The sequence below is a fragment of the Triturus cristatus genome, chromosome 7 (assembly GCF_964204655.1).
Source record: "Triturus cristatus chromosome 7, aTriCri1.1, whole genome shotgun sequence".
In the NCBI taxonomy this organism is placed as follows: domain Eukaryota; kingdom Metazoa; phylum Chordata; class Amphibia; order Caudata; family Salamandridae; genus Triturus; species Triturus cristatus.
The window spans coordinates 69,549,246-69,567,745 of NC_140590.1; the positions used below are offsets into that span (position 1 = coordinate 69,549,246).

The following is an 18,500-nucleotide window of genomic DNA, read 5'->3' on the forward strand; positions in this document are numbered from 1 at the left end:
TGCATTCACACTCGAGCATAGGTGTATCCGCCGACGCTGACCTTCAGGGACCATTTTCATTGGGGGAACACGCCTGGTAGGTGTAGCAGTGTGCGACCAATCTGGTTTAACTTTATATTCAGGCTCCCTTGAGCCGGTGAAGTCGACGGACTCATGGTTACGCACCTGCGCGCTACGAGAGGTACTAGACCTGATAACGATTTTAGCAGCTTACACAGCAACCCCACACATTTTCCTACTCCCTGCTGACGAGAGGCAACTACCTCGAAACACGTGTCCAGGGATGGCACACGCCACGCATACTTGCATTCACACTCGAGCATAGGTGTATCCGCCGACGCTGACCTTCAGGGACCATTTTCATTGGGGGAACACGCCTGGTAGGTGTAGCAGTGTGCGAACAATCTGGTTTAACTTTATATTCAGGCTCCCTTGAGCCGGTGGAGTCGACGGACTCATGGTTACGCACCTGCGCGCTACGTGAGGTACTAGACCTGATAACGATTTTAGCAGCTTACACAGCAACCCCACACATTTTCCTACTCCCTGCTGACGAGAGGCAACTACCTCGAAACACGTGTCCAGGGATGGCACACGCCACGCATACTTGCATTCACACTCAAGCATAGGTGTATCCGCCGACGCTGACCTTCAGGGACCATTTTCATTGGGGGAACACGCCTGGTAGGTGTAGCAGTGTGCGACCAATCTGGTTTAACTTTATATTCAGGCTCCCTTGAGCCGGTGGAGTCGACGGACTCATGGTTACGCACCTGCGCGCTACGAGAGGTACTAGACCTGATAACGATTTTAGCAGCTTACACAGCAACCCCACACATTTTCCTACTCCCTGCTGACGGGAGGCAACTACCTCGAAACACGTGTCCAGGGATGGCACACGCCACGCATACTTGCATTCACACTCGAGCATAGGTGTATCCGCCGACGCTGACCTTCAGGGACCATTTTCATTGGGGGAACACGCCTGGTAGGTGTAGCAGTGTGCGACCAATCTGGTTTAACTTTATATTCAGGCTCCCTTGAGCTGGTGGAGTCGACGGACTCATGGTTACGCACCTGCGCGCTACGAGAGGTACTAGACCTGATAACGATTTTAGCAGCTTACACAGCAACCCCACATATTTTCCTACTCCCTGCTGACGAGAGGCAACTACCTCGAAACACGTGTCCAGGGATGGCACACGCCACGCATACTTGCATTCACACTCGAGCATAGGTGTATCCGCTGACGCTGACCTTCAGGGACCATTTTCATTGGGGGAACACGCCTGGTAGGTGTAGCAGTGTGCGACCAATCTGGTTTAACTTTATATTCAGGCTCCCTTGAGCCGGTGGAGTCGACGGACTCATGGTTACGCACCTGCGCGCTACGAGAGGTACTAGACCTGATAACGATTTTAGCAGCTTACACAGCAACCCCACACATTTTCCTACTCCCTGCTGACGAGAGGCAACTACCTCAAAACACGTGTCCAGGGATGGCACACGCCACGCATACTTGCATTCACACTCGAGCATCGGTGTATCCGCCGACGCTGACCTTCAGGGACCATTTTCATTGGGGGAACACGCCTGGTAGGTGTAGCAGTGTGCGACCAATCTGGTTTAACTTTATATTCAGGCTCCCTTGAGCCGGTGGAGTCGACGGACTCATGGTTACGCACCTGCGCGCTATGAGAGGTACTAGACCTGATAACGATTTTAGCAGCTTACACAGCAACCCCACACATTTTCCTACTCCCTGCTGACGAGAGGCAACTACCTCGAAACACGTGTCCAGGGATGGCACACGCCACGCATACTTGCATTCACACTCGAGCATAGGTGTATCCGCCGACGCTGACCTTCAGGGACCATTTTCATTGGGGGAACACGCCTGGTAGGTGTAGCAGTGTGCGACCAATCTGGTTTAACTTTATATTCAGGCTCCCTTGAGCCGGTGGAGTCGACGGACTCATGGTTACGCACCTGCGCGCTACGAGAGGTACTAGACCTGATAACGATTTTAGCAGCTTACACAGCAACCCCACACATTTTCCTACTCCCTGCTGACGAGAGGCAACTACCTCGAAACACGTGTCCAGGGATGGCACACGCCACGCATACTTGCATTCACACTCGAGCATAGGTGTATCCGCCGACGCTGACCTTCAGGGACCATTTTCATTGGGGGAACACGCCTGGTAGGTGTAGCAGTGTGCGACCAATCTGGTTTAACTTTATATTCAGGCTCCCTTGAGCCGGTGGAGTCGACGGACTCATGGTTACGCACCTGCGCGCTACGAGAGGTACTAGACCTGATAACGATTTTAGCAGCATACACAGCAACCCCACACATTTTCCTACTCCCTGCTGACGAGAGGCAACTACCTCGAAACACGTGTCCAGGGATGGCACACGCCACGCATACTTGCATTCACACTCGAGCATAGGTGTATCCGCCGACGCTGACCTTCAGGGACCATTTTCATTGGGGGAACACGCCTGGTAGGTGTAGCAGTGTGCGACCAATCTGGTTTAACTTTATATTCAGGCTCCCTTGAGCCGGTGGAGTCGACGGACTCATGGTTACGCACCTGCGCGCTACGAGAGGTACTAGACCTGATAACGATTTTAGCAGCTTACACAGCAACCCCACACATTTTCCTACTCCCTGCTGACGAGAGGCAACTACCTCGAAACACGTGTCCAGGGATGGCACACGCCACGCATACTTGCATTCACACTCGAGCATAGGTGTATCCGCCGACGCTGACCTTCAGGGACCATTTTCATTGGGGGAACACGCCTGGTAGGTGTAGCAGTGTGCGACCAATCTGGTTTAACTTTATATTCAGGCTCCCTTGAGCCGGTGGAGTCGACGGACTCATGGTTACGCACCTGCGCGCTACGAGAGGTACTAGACCTGATAACGATTTTAGCAGCTTACACAGCAACCCCACACATTTTCCTACTCCCTGCTGACGAGAGGCAACTACCTCGAAACACGTGTGCAGGGATGGCACACGCCACGCATACTTGCATTCACACTCGAGCATAGGTGTATCCGCCGACGCTGACCTTCAGGGACCATTTTCATTGGGGGAACACGCCTGGTAGGTGTAGCAGTGTGCGACCAATCTGGTTTAACTTTATATTCAGGCTCCCTTGAGCCGGTGGAGTCGACGGACTCATGGTTACGCACCTGCGCGCTACGAGAGGTACTAGACCTGATAACGATTTTAGCAGCTTACACAGCAACCCCACACATTTTCCTACTCCCTGCTGACGAGAGGCAACTCCTTCGAAACACGTGTCCAGGGATGGCACACGCCACGCATACTTGCATTCACACTCGAGCATAGGTGTATCCGCCGACGCTGACCTTCAGGGACCATTTTCATTGGGGGAACACGCCTGGTAGGTGTAGCAGTGTGCGACCAATTTGGTTTAACTTTATATTCAGGCTCCCTTGAGCCGGTGGAGTCGACGGACTCATGGTTACGCACCTGCGCGCTACGAGAGGTACTAGACCTGATAACGATTTTAGCAGCTTACACAGCAACCCCACACATTTTCCTACTCCCTGCTGACGAGAGGCAACTACCTCGAAACACGTGTCCAGGGATGGCACACGCCACGCATACTTGCATTCACACTCGAGCATAGGTGTATCCGCCGACGCTGACCTTCAGGGACCATTTTCATTGGGGGAACACGCCTGGTAGGTGTAGCAGTGTGCGACCAATCTGGTTTAACTTTATATTCAGGCTCCCTTGAGCCGGTGGAGTCGACGGACTCATGGTTACGCACCTGCGCGCTACGAGAGGTACTAGACCTGATAACTATTTTAGCAGCTTACACAGCAACCCCACACATTTTCCTACTCCCTGCTGACGAGAGGCAACTACCTCGAAACACGTGTCCAGGGATGGCACACGCCACGCATACTTGCATTCACACTCGAGCATAGGTGTATCCGCCGACGCTGACCTTCAGGGACCATTTTCATTGGGGGAACACGCCTGGTAGGTGTAGCAGTGTGCGACCAATCTGGTTTAACTTTATATTCAGGCTCCCTTGAGCCGGTGGAGTCGACGGACTCATGGTTACGCACCTGCGCGCTACGAGAGGTACTAGACCTGATAACGATTTTAGCAGCTTACACAGCAACCCCACACATTTTCCTACTCCCTGCTGACGAGAGGCAACTACCTCGAAACACGTGTGCAGGGATGGCACACGCCACGCATACTTGCATTCACACTCGAGCATAGGTGTATCCGCCGACGCTGACCTTCAGGGACCATTTTCATTGGGGGAACACGCCTGGTAGGTGTAGCAGTGTGCGACCAATCTGGTTTAACTTTATATTCAGGCTCCCTTGAGCCGGTGGAGTCGACGGACTCATGGTTACGCACCTGCGCGCTACGAGAGGTACTAGACCTGATAACGATTTTAGCAGCTTACACAGCAACCCCACACATTTTCCTACTCCCTGCTGACGAGAGGCAACTACCTCGAAACACGTGTCCAGGGATGGCACACGCCACGCATACTTGCATTCACACTCGAGCATAGGTGTATCCGCCGACGCTGACCTTCAGGGACCATTTTCATTGGGGGAACACGCCTGGTAGGTGTAGCAGTGTGCGACCAATCTGGTTTAACTTTATATTCAGGCTCCCTTGAGCCGGTGGAGTCGACGGACTCATGGTTACGCACCTGCGCGCTACGAGAGGTACTAGACCTGATAACGATTTTAGCAGCTTACACAGCAACCCCACACATTTTCCTACTCCCTGCTGACGAGAGGCAACTACCTCGAAACACGTGTCCAGGGATGGCACACGCCACGCATACTTGCATTCACACTCGAGCATAGGTGTATCCGCCGACGCTGACCTTCAGGGACCATTTTCATTGGGGGAACACGCCTGGTAGGTGTAGCAGTGTGCGACCAATCTGGTTTAACTTTATATTCAGGCTCCCTTGAGCCGGTGGAGTCGACGGACTCATGGTTACGCACCTGCGCGCTACGAGAGGTACTAGACCTGATAACGATTTTAGCAGCTTACACAGCAACCCCACACATTTTCCTACTCCCTGCTGACGAGAGGCAACTACCTCGAAACACGTGTCCAGGGATGGCACACGCCACGCATACTTGCATTCACACTCAAGCATAGGTGTATCCGCCGACGCTGACCTTCAGGGACCATTTTCATTGGGGGAACACGCCTGGTAGGTGTAGCAGTGTGCGACCAATCTGGTTTAACTTTATATTCAGGCTCCCTTGAGCCGGTGGAGTCGACGGACTCATGGTTACGCACCTGCGCGCTACGAGAGGTACTAGACCTGATAACGATTTTAGCAGCTTACACAGCAACCCCACACATTTTCCTACTCCCTGCTGACGAGAGGCAACTACCTCGAAACACGTGTCCAGGGATGGCACACGCCACGCATACTTGCATTCACACTCAAGCATAGGTGTATCCGCCGACGCTGACCTTCAGGGACCATTTTCATTGGGGGAACACGCCTGGTAGGTGTAGCAGTGTGCGACCAATCTGGTTTAACTTTATATTCAGGCTCCCTTGAGCCGGTGGAGTCGACGGACTCATGGTTACGCACCTGCGCGCTACGAGAGGTACTAGACCTGATAACGATTTTAGCAGCTTACACAGCAACCCCACACATTTTCCTACTCCCTGCTGACGGGAGGCAACTACCTCGAAACACGTGTCCAGGGATGGCACACGCCACGCATACTTGCATTCACACTCGAGCATAGGTGTATCCGCCGACGCTGACCTTCAGGGACCATTTTCATTGGGGGAACACGCCTGGTAGGTGTAGCAGTGTGCGACCAATCTGGTTTAACTTTATATTCAGGCTCCCTTGAGCTGGTGGAGTCGACGGACTCATGGTTACGCACCTGCGCGCTACGAGAGGTACTAGACCTGATAACGATTTTAGCAGCTTACACAGCAACCCCACACATTTTCCTACTCCCTGCTGACGAGAGGCCACTACCTCGAAACACGTGTCCAGGGATGGCACACGCCACGCATACTTGCATTCACACTCGAGCATAGGTGTATCCGCCGACGCTAACCTTCAGGGACCATTTTCATTGGGGGAACACGCCTGGTAGGTGTAGCAGTGTGCGACCAATCTGGTTTAACTTTATATTCAGGCTCCCTTGAGCCGGTGGAGTCGACGGACTCATGGTTACGCACCTGCGCGCTACGAGAGGTACGAGACCTGATAACGATTTTAGCAGCTTACACAGCAACCCCACACATTTTCCTACTCCCTGCTGACGAGAGGCAACTACCTCGAAACACGTGTCCAGGGATGGCACACGCCACGCATACTTGCATTCACACTCGAGCATAGGTGTATCCGCCGACGCTGACCTTCAGGGACCATTTTCATTGGGGGAACACGCCTGGTAGGTGTAGCAGTGTGCGACCAATCTGGTTTAACTTTATATTCAGGCTCCCTTGAGCCGGTGGAGTCGACGGACTCATGGTTACGCACCTGCGCGCTATGAGAGGTACTAGACCTGATAACGATTTTAGCAGCTTACACAGCAACCCCACACATTTTCCTACTCCCTGCTGACGAGAGGCAATTACCTCGAAACACGTGTCCAGGGATGGCACACGCCACGCATACTTGCATTCACACTCGAGCATAGGTGTATCCGCCGACGCTGACCTTCAGGGACCATTTTCATTGGGGGAACACGCCTGGTAGGTGTAGCAGTGTGCGACCAATCTGCTTTAACTTTATATTCAGGCTCCCTTGAGCCGGTGGAGTCGACGGACTCATGGTTACGCACCTGTGCGCTACGAGAGGTACTAGACCTGATAAGGATTTTAGCAGCTTACACAGCAACCCCACACATTTTCCTACTCCCTGCTGACGAGAGGCAACTACCTCGAAACACGTGTCCAGGGATGGCAAACGCCACGCATACTTGCATTCACACTCGAGCATAGGTGTATCCGCCGACGCTGACCTTCAGGGACCATTTTCATTGGGGGAACACGCCTGGTAGGTGTAGCAGTGTGCGACCAATCTGGTTTAACTTTATATTCAGGCTCCCTTGAGCCGGTGGAGTCGACGGACTCATGGTTACGCACCTAGCGCTACGAGAGGTACTAGACCTGATAACGATTTTAGCAGCTTACACAGCAACCCCACACATTTTCCTACTCCCTGCTGACGAGAGGCAACTACCTCGAAACACGTGTCCAGGGATGGCACACGCCACGCATACTTGCATTCACACTCGAGCATAGGTGTATCCGCCGACGCTGACCTTCAGGGACCATTTTCATTGGGGGAACACGCCTGGTAGGTGTAGCAGTGTGCGACCAATCTGGTTTAACTTTATATTCAGGCTCCCTTGAGCCGGTGGAGTCGACGGACTCATGGTTACGCACCTGCGCGCTACGAGAGGTACTAGACCTGATAACGATTTTAGCAGCTAACACAGCAACCCCACACATTTTCCTACTCCCTGCTGACGAGAGGCAACTACCTCGAAACACGTGTCCAGGGATGGCACACGCCACGCATACTTGCATTCACACTCGAGCATAGGTGTATCCGCCGACGCTGACCTTCAGGGACCATTTTCATTGGGGGAACACGCCTGGTAGGTGTAGCAGTGTGCGACCAATCTGGTTTAGCAGTACAGACCTGTGATGGGCCGGGCAGTACAGAGATGTGATGAGCAGGACAGCAGACATCTATGATGGACAGGGCAGTATAGATTAGTGATGGGCCACGCAGTGTAGAGATGTGATGGACAGGGAAGTACACATCTGTGATAGACAGGGCAGTACAGATCTGTGATGGGCCGGCAGTACAGATCTGAGATGGACAGGGCAGTACAGATCTGTGAAGGGCTGGGCAGTACAGATCTGTGATGAGCACAAGAGTATATGGTGCATTTTGCACCACTGTAGATTGTAGGTAGGTTGGATCTTGTACGGTGCAACGTGCTGCCGTGCAAGTAATTTAGAGTAGTTTTCAACAGCGTCGAAACGCATGCTTTGAAAGATAGTGCTTTTTGATCCTACAGTGCCATCTAGCGGTGAACATCTAAACATACAGACTCGCTGAATGTTGCAGATAGCTTGTAAGTAAATAAGGAATGGTCGGCGGACGGCAGCTGAGGAAAGGAAAGAGAGGAAGGGAGGAGCTAGAAAAATAAAACTAGCCACACTTTAACCCATGTCCCAAGTATCTCTGAGCGAGCGGAGGAAGCAAGTGAGCCCAGCAGTCGTTCGGATCCCACTGGAGAATTGTTGAATTTTCTTCCTTCCTTCTCACCATTCCTTCCTTCAGTCTTTTGTCATTCTCTATTTTTCTTTTTGTCTTTTCCCATCATGCTTTTCTTCCTCCAGTCCTTGCTGCCCTTTAATTAATCCATCCGTTCATCTTTTTTATCCATTCTTCCTTCTCACATCCTTCCCTTTTTCCTTCCTTTTCATCCATCATTCCTACCACATCCATCCTTCCTTTCTTCCTTCCATCCGTTCTCCTCCCTTTCCACTCATCACTCTTATCTTTTCTCTCCATCCATCCTTCTCTCCTTTCACCCTTTTTCCAATCCAGCAATCATCCATCCATCTATCCATCCATCCATCTCTACATCCGTTCACCCATTTATCGATCCTCCCTCCAACCTTCTCCCCCCTATCCCTGCGTTCATCCATCCATCCATCCATGCATCCATCCAACCATCTTTACATTACTTCATCCATTTATTTATCCTCCCTCCATCCTCCTCCCCCTCCATCCCTGCATCCATCCATCCAACTCTCATCCATCCATCCGTCACTACACCAATTCATCCATTCTCTCTTCATCCTTCTCTCATCCATCCATTCATCCGTATTTACATCAATTCATCCATTTATCTTTCCTCCCTCCAAACTCCTCTCCCTCCATCCCTACATTCATCTAACCATCCTTCTCTCATCCATCCATCCATCTCTACATCAATTCATCCATTTGTCTATCCTCCCTCCGTCCTTCTCTTCATCCTCCTCCCTGTCCATCCCGCCACTTATACACCCATCATTCCCTCATCCATCCATGCATGCATTGATCCATCCATTCCGACATCAATTCATCCATTAATATTTCCTCCCTTCATCATCCTCCCCCTCCATCTCGGCATTCATCCATCCATTCTTCTCTCATCCATCTCTTCATCAATTCTCTCTTCATGCTCCTCTCCTTCCTCCTCTCCATCCATCGCTGCATTCATCCATCTGTCTCTACATCAATGCATCCATTTTTCTATCCTCCTCCTTCTTCCTCCCCCTCCATCCCTGCATTCATTCATCCATCCATCCATCCATCTTTACATCAATTCATCCATTCTCTTCATCCTTCGCTCCATCCAGCTCCTCATTCATCCCTGCATCCATCCATCCACCCTTCACTTTATCCTCCCTTCTCCCCAGCCCTTCTCCCTCCCTTTCTTCCACTGCAAGAATATATTTATGACCTTAAGTCATAGAAGCCTTTTGCAGCTTAAATGTTTCACGTTACACAGAACTGAGTGCCCAGTGATGATGCCCCTATCCCAACCCCTGCGCCCCCAAACTGCTAAAGTGGTGGGTGATTGACGCTCCTGTTACAGAAGGAACCGTGGGGCTTCGACAACGATACGAGCGCCCAAGGAGGGGGGGAGAGGGGGGGAAGGAGTAGCGGACATAGGGATGGGGCAGTGGAAATGCTGCTGTCCGCGGCCGGCGCCTTAGTGCCCCCGGGGCACCGGTCACCCCTCCCCACCCCCTCCCACAGGGGGGGGGGCGGGGACGCCGGCCGGAGCCCCCCTCCTCGGGCTGGCCGGAAGTGATGCGCAATGCGTGTCACTTCCTGGCCCTGGTGTGAGGGGGAGGCTATTTAGCCTTCCCCCACCCTCCTGGCGACCTCTTTGTCGCCCACCTCGCCATTTGATCGGTCGTCCTATCCAGCAGCATCGGTCGTTGTCCTCTCCTCGTTGCTGCGATCCCGGCCCCACCGTCATCTTACTGAATCACAGGAACAACGGTGAGTCTTGCTGCACCCACCCCGCCCCGGCCCTGTCCCTGGGCGGTACCAGTTCGACGGGGCCCTGTGGCTCGGATGGCCACGGGTGGGGAGGGGCGCAAGATGGGCCATGGCGGCTGGATAGGACGATGCTGCGGTCCGTCGTAATGAGCGTTAGTAGCGGTGTAGCAGGGGCGTAGCGTCATTAGGGGGCCCTGGGGGTACGCGGAAAATGGCGCGATAGAGTTGCGGGATTTAAATGGTCTAGACCTGCCCATGCGTCGGGCACAGCGAGATAAAGGTTGGCGGTCGCATCGAACTAGGGTTCGGGGGGTTTCGCGGGCAAGGTCTGAACCTTCCCCTGCCCAAGCGTCGCTGCAGCGAGATTCAGTGTAGGGTAAAGCGCTCTATTACACACTGTATCGATCGGGTGTCCGTCGGCCTTCCGCCCGCGGGGCATACTTCTCAATGGCGGCGGCTCTCGCGAGCAAAGTAAATGAATGGGGGTGCGGCCGGACAAGAAGCCGCATACCCTGTGCCGGGGGAGCCGTTATGAGATTAGCGTGAGTTCACGGCCTCAATACACCAGCACTGCAAGGCTGGGAGCTGCCTGGGTCCCCGCTGATCGCGGGCGGTGCAACCCCCGTGGCGCTCCCTGGATAAGGTTATCGCCCCCCCTCCCGTCGGCCACGCTGCCGTTGAGGGCAGGGGAGGGGGCATGCAGTGGTCTGCGTGCGGTAGGCGTTGTGACCTGCAGAGGTGGAGTAGTCCGACGACTGCAAGTTGGACGCTGTTTAGGGAACTCAGGTTCCGCCCCTTAAGGTCGCGTCCGCATTATGCGATTACGGGCATTACTAAACCCTGCACCTCAATGGATAATCTGGTGCAGTGCTCGCGTGATCTGGTACCGTGTAGTATGGTACGAATCTTTTAAGCTCCCCGTGCTTGAATGTGTAATGTAAATAAGTTGCTCATGTGAAGCGCTCCAATACCTTCGGGTCGAGTTTGCGCTATATAATTATGCAACATGTATTGCTGGCTTCCTATAAGGCAGATACATGATACAAGTGCATGCATTGTTCACAAGAATTTGCTCGTGCCCACATTTGCGCGCATTATGTGATTCTGGGCATTACGGCACCCCTTGCACCTGAATGGGTTATTTGGTCGGTGCTCGTGTCCGGCGCTCTAATACTTTCGCGCGCATTACGGTTTAAAGGAATTTCGACATTCCACGCGCATGAATGTGTGACACGTTGCTCGTGTCCGGCGCTCCAAGGCACGCGCGCTCTTTACGTGATCCCGGGCATGACTACATCTCCCGCACCTGAACTGATTAATGTGGTACGGTGTTCGTGTCCGGTGCTCAGTTACTCTGGCGCACAGTTGTGCTATGGACAGATGCTTCTTCCCCCCTCAACCGGTGTCTCAAGAAGGCATCGCCGGTGTGTGCACACGGGTTCCCGAGGGTCGCGGACCTGGCGGCTCATGATCTCACTCCCGTGCCCGAATATGTGTGTAAATATGGTGCTCATGCACAGCGCTGCTATACCTTCGGGTCGAGTTCGCGCGATATAGAAGTGCTATTCACAGCAATGGTCGCGCTGTCCGATCCTGACCACACGTGACACTTTGTAACCTGCATCCCGATCCTCCCCCCACCGCAGGAACTGCACGCGGTGAGTGTGTGCATGTATAGTTTCTGCCTTTTCAGCTCATGCAACATACAACCATTGACAATCCAATAGTGCTAATTGACGTAGGTCCGACGTTACGTTGTTCATATGGCTGGATGCAATGTCAGAAACAGCATTATGCAAGGCGGCCGGCCCCCTATCGTTGGGCCTAATGGGGTAGTGGGAAAAGCGCGTAGGCATGTTACTGGTTCTATCCGGAGGTCGGAAGGAACAGCGACATACAGGTCAGGAGGCCCACCACTCTAAACTAAGTAAGCAAGCACACGTGTTAAGCCTCGTCCTTATTTATTTTGCCCTCGCCCCCCCCTCGGTCACTCGACTCGAGGCCCGGGGCGGCGCACCTGCTTGTCTCCACGTGTGGCATGTCCAGGCAGAGCCCGAGGATGCTTGGCGGCCGGGAGATAATTGTGTGGGAGTAATTGAACTGGTGCTTATGCGGAATATCCCGGCCGATTGTGCGCCAAGAAAATAACAAATATATATTCATTATATATTCACGCCACCGCCACATCTTTGCCTAGCAAGCGCGGCTTTGGTGCTGGTAACCAGGGTAGAGCCTCGGGGTTGCGTCCGGTGATTTTGAGAAAATCGCTTAACCTCCCCGTGTCTGGATAGGAAATGAAATTACTGACCATGTGCAGTCGCCGACTTTAGTGCAGGAAACCAGGGTTAGGGCCCCGAGGTCGCGTCCTGTGATCCTGGGGAAATCTCTTATCTTCCCGTGCCTGCATATGTATTATAAATACGGTACTCATGTGCAGCCATCTACTCTGGCGCAGGAAACCAGGGTTCAAGCCTCGAGGTCGAGTCCTGTGAATTTGGGCAAATCACTTAATCCCCCCTGTGCCTGAGTATGCAATGTAAAGGCAGTTCTCATGTACAGCTCTCGAAATACCTTTGGGTCGAGTCCGCATGCTTTGCGGACTGAATGTCGAATCTAGAAGGTGTCGCTCCTAGTACACATGACAGACACTAGTTTCAGGATTGCCCATGTTGCAAATGGTACGCCACCGGTTGGCACTGTGGCGATGCTGTACCAGCACTAAGCCCGAAATTAGTGGTATAGGGAGGAGATAGGATGGAATTAATTTTCGTTGCCACGTGCGGCACGGTTGACTAACATTAATGCATAGATGAGCATGTCTAGTTAACAACAGTCCCACAAGATTGTTTTCAGCACATTTTACTGCATGTGTTGAGCAGCCACGACAGGATTCAGGCTTCGCAGATGCCCCCACAAATGCCAAGGGGAGGTGCGTCCCAATTAGGGAGTTAACTGTTGGAGCCATCGAGAGAATTCGAACTATACTGACAGATTGCATCACGTGTCCCTCGTCCCCAACCTTTTGCTGAAAGGGGGCTTGTGTCATTTGTCATTGTTGTTGTTGTCTTGACACCCACCCCCATTGCTTACGGCCTCGCGCTCCCAAGTGCATCAGTCCTTGGGCAGGGCAGAACAGAGTGGGGATAGTCCTAACGTAGAACGGTCATTGCCATGTAAGTAACGGTTAAACACAGGTCGCTGCCGACAGTCTAAAAGAGGTATGCTTATGCCCGCAAGTCTGCCCCGCCAACATGCTTATGTAGGCCGCCTTCACCTGTCACTCATAGTGGCACAGATATGGGGGAAATCACACATATCTAACTGTAACCTAGCCACCCAGGTGGGTGCCTAGTCGGGAAGGGCAACGCAACCGAGATAGAATGGTAGTTATCATCACTGAGGGATCTGTAGGGGCATAATTCCCATAAGGGATGCTGGGCAGGGGCAAGAGTCGCCCCTTGCCCTTGGTCACGCGCAGGCAGCTAGGAGCGCTCCAGGTTTAGCGATCAGAGGGGACTGGCCAAAGGTTAAGTAAAACCCTTCTCGCCTTGATAGCCAAAGAGGGCAGGCCCAGAATTGTGAAGAGGTGTAACCTTCCCGCAGGGGGGCGAATAGTTCTTGGCACAGCTTCGCAGTCCCAACGGGTCCTTTATTTCAGCAGACCCTATCCGATTAGGATGGCGTCTCGGGCTTTGGGGACATAGATGGGGCCATCCACAACACCAGGAGCTATAGCTCACTGGTAAGTCTTGGGCCTGTGGATATAAGGGATCTCACAGGGTTTGAGTCCCGCTAGCGCTGTCACACTGTCATGAGGTGGCAGAATTTCTAACTCTTCTTTCTGCTAGGATGGTTCCCTTCCAGCTAGTTGCAGGAAGCCCTAGTTAGGAGAGGTTGCAGGTAAGACTATAGCGGGTTGGTGGGGGGCCCTGGCTGCGACGGTGAGCCGCCTCCAGGGCTGTGGCGGAGTTACAGGGCGATCTGAAAGCAGGCCGGTACAAAGGGTACCTCTGCGCGGCACCATAGGGGGTGCCTGAGCCAAAACTGAGGAGCCTCAGGGGAGGGTCCCGGAAGCCGTGTCGGCGCCCCGCTAGTCCTGCGGGCGGTTGTGGGCCTGAACATCCGGGGGCTTGCTAAGCCGACCGGAGCCCCCCTCCTCGGGCTGGCCGGAAGTGACGCGCAATGCGTGTCACTTCCTGGCCCTGGTGTGAGGGGGAGGCTATTTAGCCTTCCCCCACCCTCCTGGCGACCTCTTTGTTGCCCACCTCGCCATTTCCCTCCCTTACCCGGCGTAGGCGTTGGGTGGGGGGGTTTCTGAGCGTTGTAATGTTTTCTTTTTTCGTTGCAGGCGGAGTTACAGGGCGATCTGGAAGCAGGCCGGTACAAAGGGTACCTCTGTGCAGCACCATAGGGGGTGCCTGAGCCAAAACCGAGGAGCCTCAGGGGAGGGTCCCGGAAGCCGTGTCGGCGCCCCGCTAGTCCTGCGGGCGGTTGTGGGCCTGAACAACCGGGGGCTTGCTAAGCGACGCTCCGCCCCGAGAGGGGGGGGCGTGAGTAGAAGTTACCAACGGCACGTGATCGTAGAAAGAATCACCTGGATGGCAGCAACGGCGGGCATCTCCCGCACTGCCTGGCTCATCAGGCGGGCAGGCGACCCAGTTGGTTGCCTGCCCTTGGATGGCCCGTAAGATAACCCACCCATTACATATTCTGGAATTATGTAATAAACCTGCAGCATTGTTACCCAACACCAACTGTCTTGTGTGTGTCATTTGGGTAACCTACTATGGGGGAGGGGGGACAGCGGGGTGCCCCTGGGGGTATTAAGAGGGACAGGCAGCTGAGAAGGCGGGGGAAGGATGAAGGGCCTAGGGATCAGGCAGTGTGAGAGGAGAGGGGAAGTGAAAGCAAAGGAGGACAAGGCAATGTGGACAGGTAAAGTGAAAACAAGGGGGTGGCAGAGATGACAAGAAAGTGGTAAAGAAGCAAACACAAATAAGTGGGAAGCGAGAGAGATGGGAGTGAGAGGGGACAACTTCTGGAACGCAGAGGAGCAATAACGGGGCAGTGCAACCATCCACGAAATGACATGGTCTTGATGGGCAGCCCGCCCAACCAATAGCAGATGATGGAAAACTCATGAAAGCCAGTAGCTGAAGGGGCTGACCCCAAACCCACTTTTCACATGCTTCTGCTTGAACTTTTTAAAGTATTCACGGCAAGAGGTACCCAACAGGCAAGGCTGCCAGTAGCAAGCGCTAAACATAGATCCTGAAATAGTGGGAAAAGGAGGAAGGTCTCCAGTTGTTCTCGCCCATCTCTGCAGTTGTCCCCTCCCATCTCCCCATTTGTCCCCGCCCATCTCCCCAGTTGTCCCCGCCCATCTCCCCAGTTGTCCCTGCCCATCTCTCCAGTTGTCCCCGCCCAACCCCCAGTTGTCCCCGCCCATCTCTCCAGTTGTCCCCGCCCAACCCCCAGTTGTCCCCGCCCATCTCTCCAGTTGTCCCAGCCCCTCTCCTCCCAGTAGAGTGGCTTACTTATGTTAAAGGTGGTGAGGGTTTGAAGACACACATCGTTGGTGTAGGGGCATGTGATGACTTCAGCCCTGCCTGGGTTGCAGCCCCCGTCCCCAGTGTCTTTGCAGCGGAAGCACTGCAGGCCGTGAGTACCTGGAAAGGGATAACAAGAGCAAGCGTCAGCACACGTCAGTGAACATTCTTGCAATGTAACCAGGGCACAAGTCCTAAAACAAGCATTTGCAATGCAATCGGTCTCGCATTTGTGAGTTTGAGCTGTTGGCATTGTATATGGCAATGCCTTTTACTAATGTGTTTTGAAAGCCTGCAAGCAGCGCGTAAACACGCACTTTGTACTTATAGTTGTTGCTTACCGGTACCAAAGCTGGCAGTAACTGCGCCTCTTCTACTTCTCGTAAGCAATGACTACAAGCACAAAGTACGTGTTTAGGTACCGCTTGCAGGTTTTCAAAACACATTAAGAAAAGGTATTGTCATTGGAAAAAGCTAAACCAAACAAAACCCCTATGTTTCAACTACAAAGCAGGCTAGAGAGGAGCCAGCGGAGGAGGCAAGGAGGGAGCAACACAGTCGTAGTTGGCGTCCCGGTTGGCAGGGGGTGGTGATAAGCGATAAGAAAGCATTGTCAGGATAAGGGGAGCCCATCCGGGAAGATGGGGGCAACCAAAATGGTGTTGAAAGAGGAGCCCCAAGGGCTCCGAGACTGCCTAGGTATGGAAAGTGGAGCTGCACAGACACCGTAGGGTGATAAAAAGGAACTCAGGAGACAGGGAGGAGCCACAGCAGAAATCAGTGCTCCTGTGAATTGTTGTAGGGGAGCGACAAATATTTGAGTACCTCTCTGAATTATCGGTTACCTCATCCAGACATATCACACAATAAAAATAAAATAAGCCAGACAAATTGGTGTTGCAAATGCTTGCTAGCAGTGATGCAAGATCTAAAAATAAAAAAAATGATCTTGTTGTGAATAAACAGAATAGAAAATGTTCCAATTATTAGAATTTGAGTTAAGTTTGGAAGACATGTTGGTCTTCAGATTGCCTCAAAAAATCCGCTTAAAGCACCCATTAACCTGTTATCTATAACTCTGACACTTGTCTCCCAACATCTCTCAGAAATCATCTTTATGCAGATCTTACACATGTTATTGCTCTTTAACACTGTCTTTTTACTCTCCCCTTTTGCATGCATCACATTGCTCGCATCAACCACGTCACTGTTCTCTCTCTCTTTCTCCCTCCAGCCCTCTAAATATGCAATGATGTGCTGTTAGTACTACGACAACTTGTATACTGTAATTACAACTGCACATGTGTGACAACTTATCTATGCACATTGCCCTGAGGCTACAGTTTGAATGAACATGTGGTGAAATAATTTTATGACCCAGCGATAGGCAATGTGCGAAACTCTTACTGACTTCAGTGAAAGTAAAGTAAACTACTTAGCTCGGCCCAAGCACGATTTTCTTGGCAATGAGACACCGCGCCTTACCAAAGACCATACGCCAGGCTTTTAAGAACTGCGTGGGGCTATACATCAAGTGCTGGCTACTGGTTTGCATAACCCCACAGAGACACAGCACACAGTTGCACATAGAGGAGCTATTATTATGTTAGCATTTCGGTGTTGTTATGCAGACAGCAGCACTAAAATGCATTCATTACTCGAACCCCTGATACTTTGTAGGGCAATAGTTCTTGTTACAGAGGGATGAAAATGGGTCCAAAGTGAGTTGGGGGTCAGATCTACATTTTCTGAATAGCCTACTCTGTTCTTTTAGTTATATGCTTGGTCTAGCTTGCCCCCTCTTAGATGTCCTACAAATCTTTCACCTTCGTCTGCCACATACTATGATAACTCAAGACACCATTGTGCAGTCAGTCATCCACATTCATTCACCCATTCATTCTTCATCCACAAGTCTAAGTACAACTCATTCACACTCAAGTATCCATTCATCCATGCACTCGCACACATGCATACCTCATCTACTTTGGCAGTCACTCAACTATCCATTACACCATCCATCCATGAACTCTCTCCTCTATTCATCTATGCGCACCCATTAATACATTCACAGAAACGTTCGCACGCCACCCCCAAAGATGCTCACATGTAAAACTTGTGAATCAATAAAAAAAAAAAACTTAGATTTAAACGGCAGGCTAATATGGTGTTTGTTAATACTTCCATTATTTTAATTGTTAATTTGAATATCACCACCATCAATCACCCTTTGGGCTTGTATTGAAGTGCAGCTGTGCTTTTTGTTTAGTCAAAGACCTGTTGTCGGCATCTAGCATGTCCTATTTTGGAAAGCGGCGACTAAGCAGAATACGCACCACTTGGTCACGGCCATAATTTTTGCCAAAGTTTTCACAGGATTTACACGGAATGGAGAGCAGGGGTAGGAGACAAAGCCTAAAACCGACCGACCCTTCTCTCGGAGAGGGGCATTCTGAGCACAAAGAAAGCTTTTCAGGAAAGGAGCTCAAAGTACTATTGCATCCTATCTGTGAACGGCTTCTTTTTAATCAATCCGGGTGCCTAAGCAGCCCCTCAATGTACAAGATGGAATACAGATTTTAGTGAGAGCGTTTTAGACACTTAACTGTTTTTATACGAGTGCTCCAGTTGCTTCAAGCCGAGTATACGCTAAATATGAAACAGGAGAAGAAATGGACGAACACTGTGCATGCATCAGGATGGTAACCCGAGGACAGCCAATTAAAGGCACCACCCCCAGCAAGCTCCACACTGTCTGCCAGGTTCAGAATTGATCGCGTGGTATACTTGGCTTGATAGCAATCATTCCTGACCGTGCGGCACCTACAGAGTTTGTTGCAGTGTGAAGTCTTACTAAACAAG

General features: G+C 52.0%; 1 protein-coding gene across 1 annotated transcript in view; it reads right to left on the reverse strand.

Annotated features, from left to right (window-relative positions):
* The window catches only part of LOC146808848 (ly6/PLAUR domain-containing protein 5-like), a 141,163-nt gene that overhangs the window by 13,815 nt on the left and 108,848 nt on the right, over positions 1–18,500 (reverse strand). Inside the window, exon 2 of the mRNA XM_085615673.1 lies at positions 15,627–15,758. Within this exon, the coding sequence (XP_085471799.1) occupies positions 15,627–15,758 (132 nt within the window). The remainder of the gene's footprint in view (positions 1–15,626; positions 15,759–18,500) is intronic.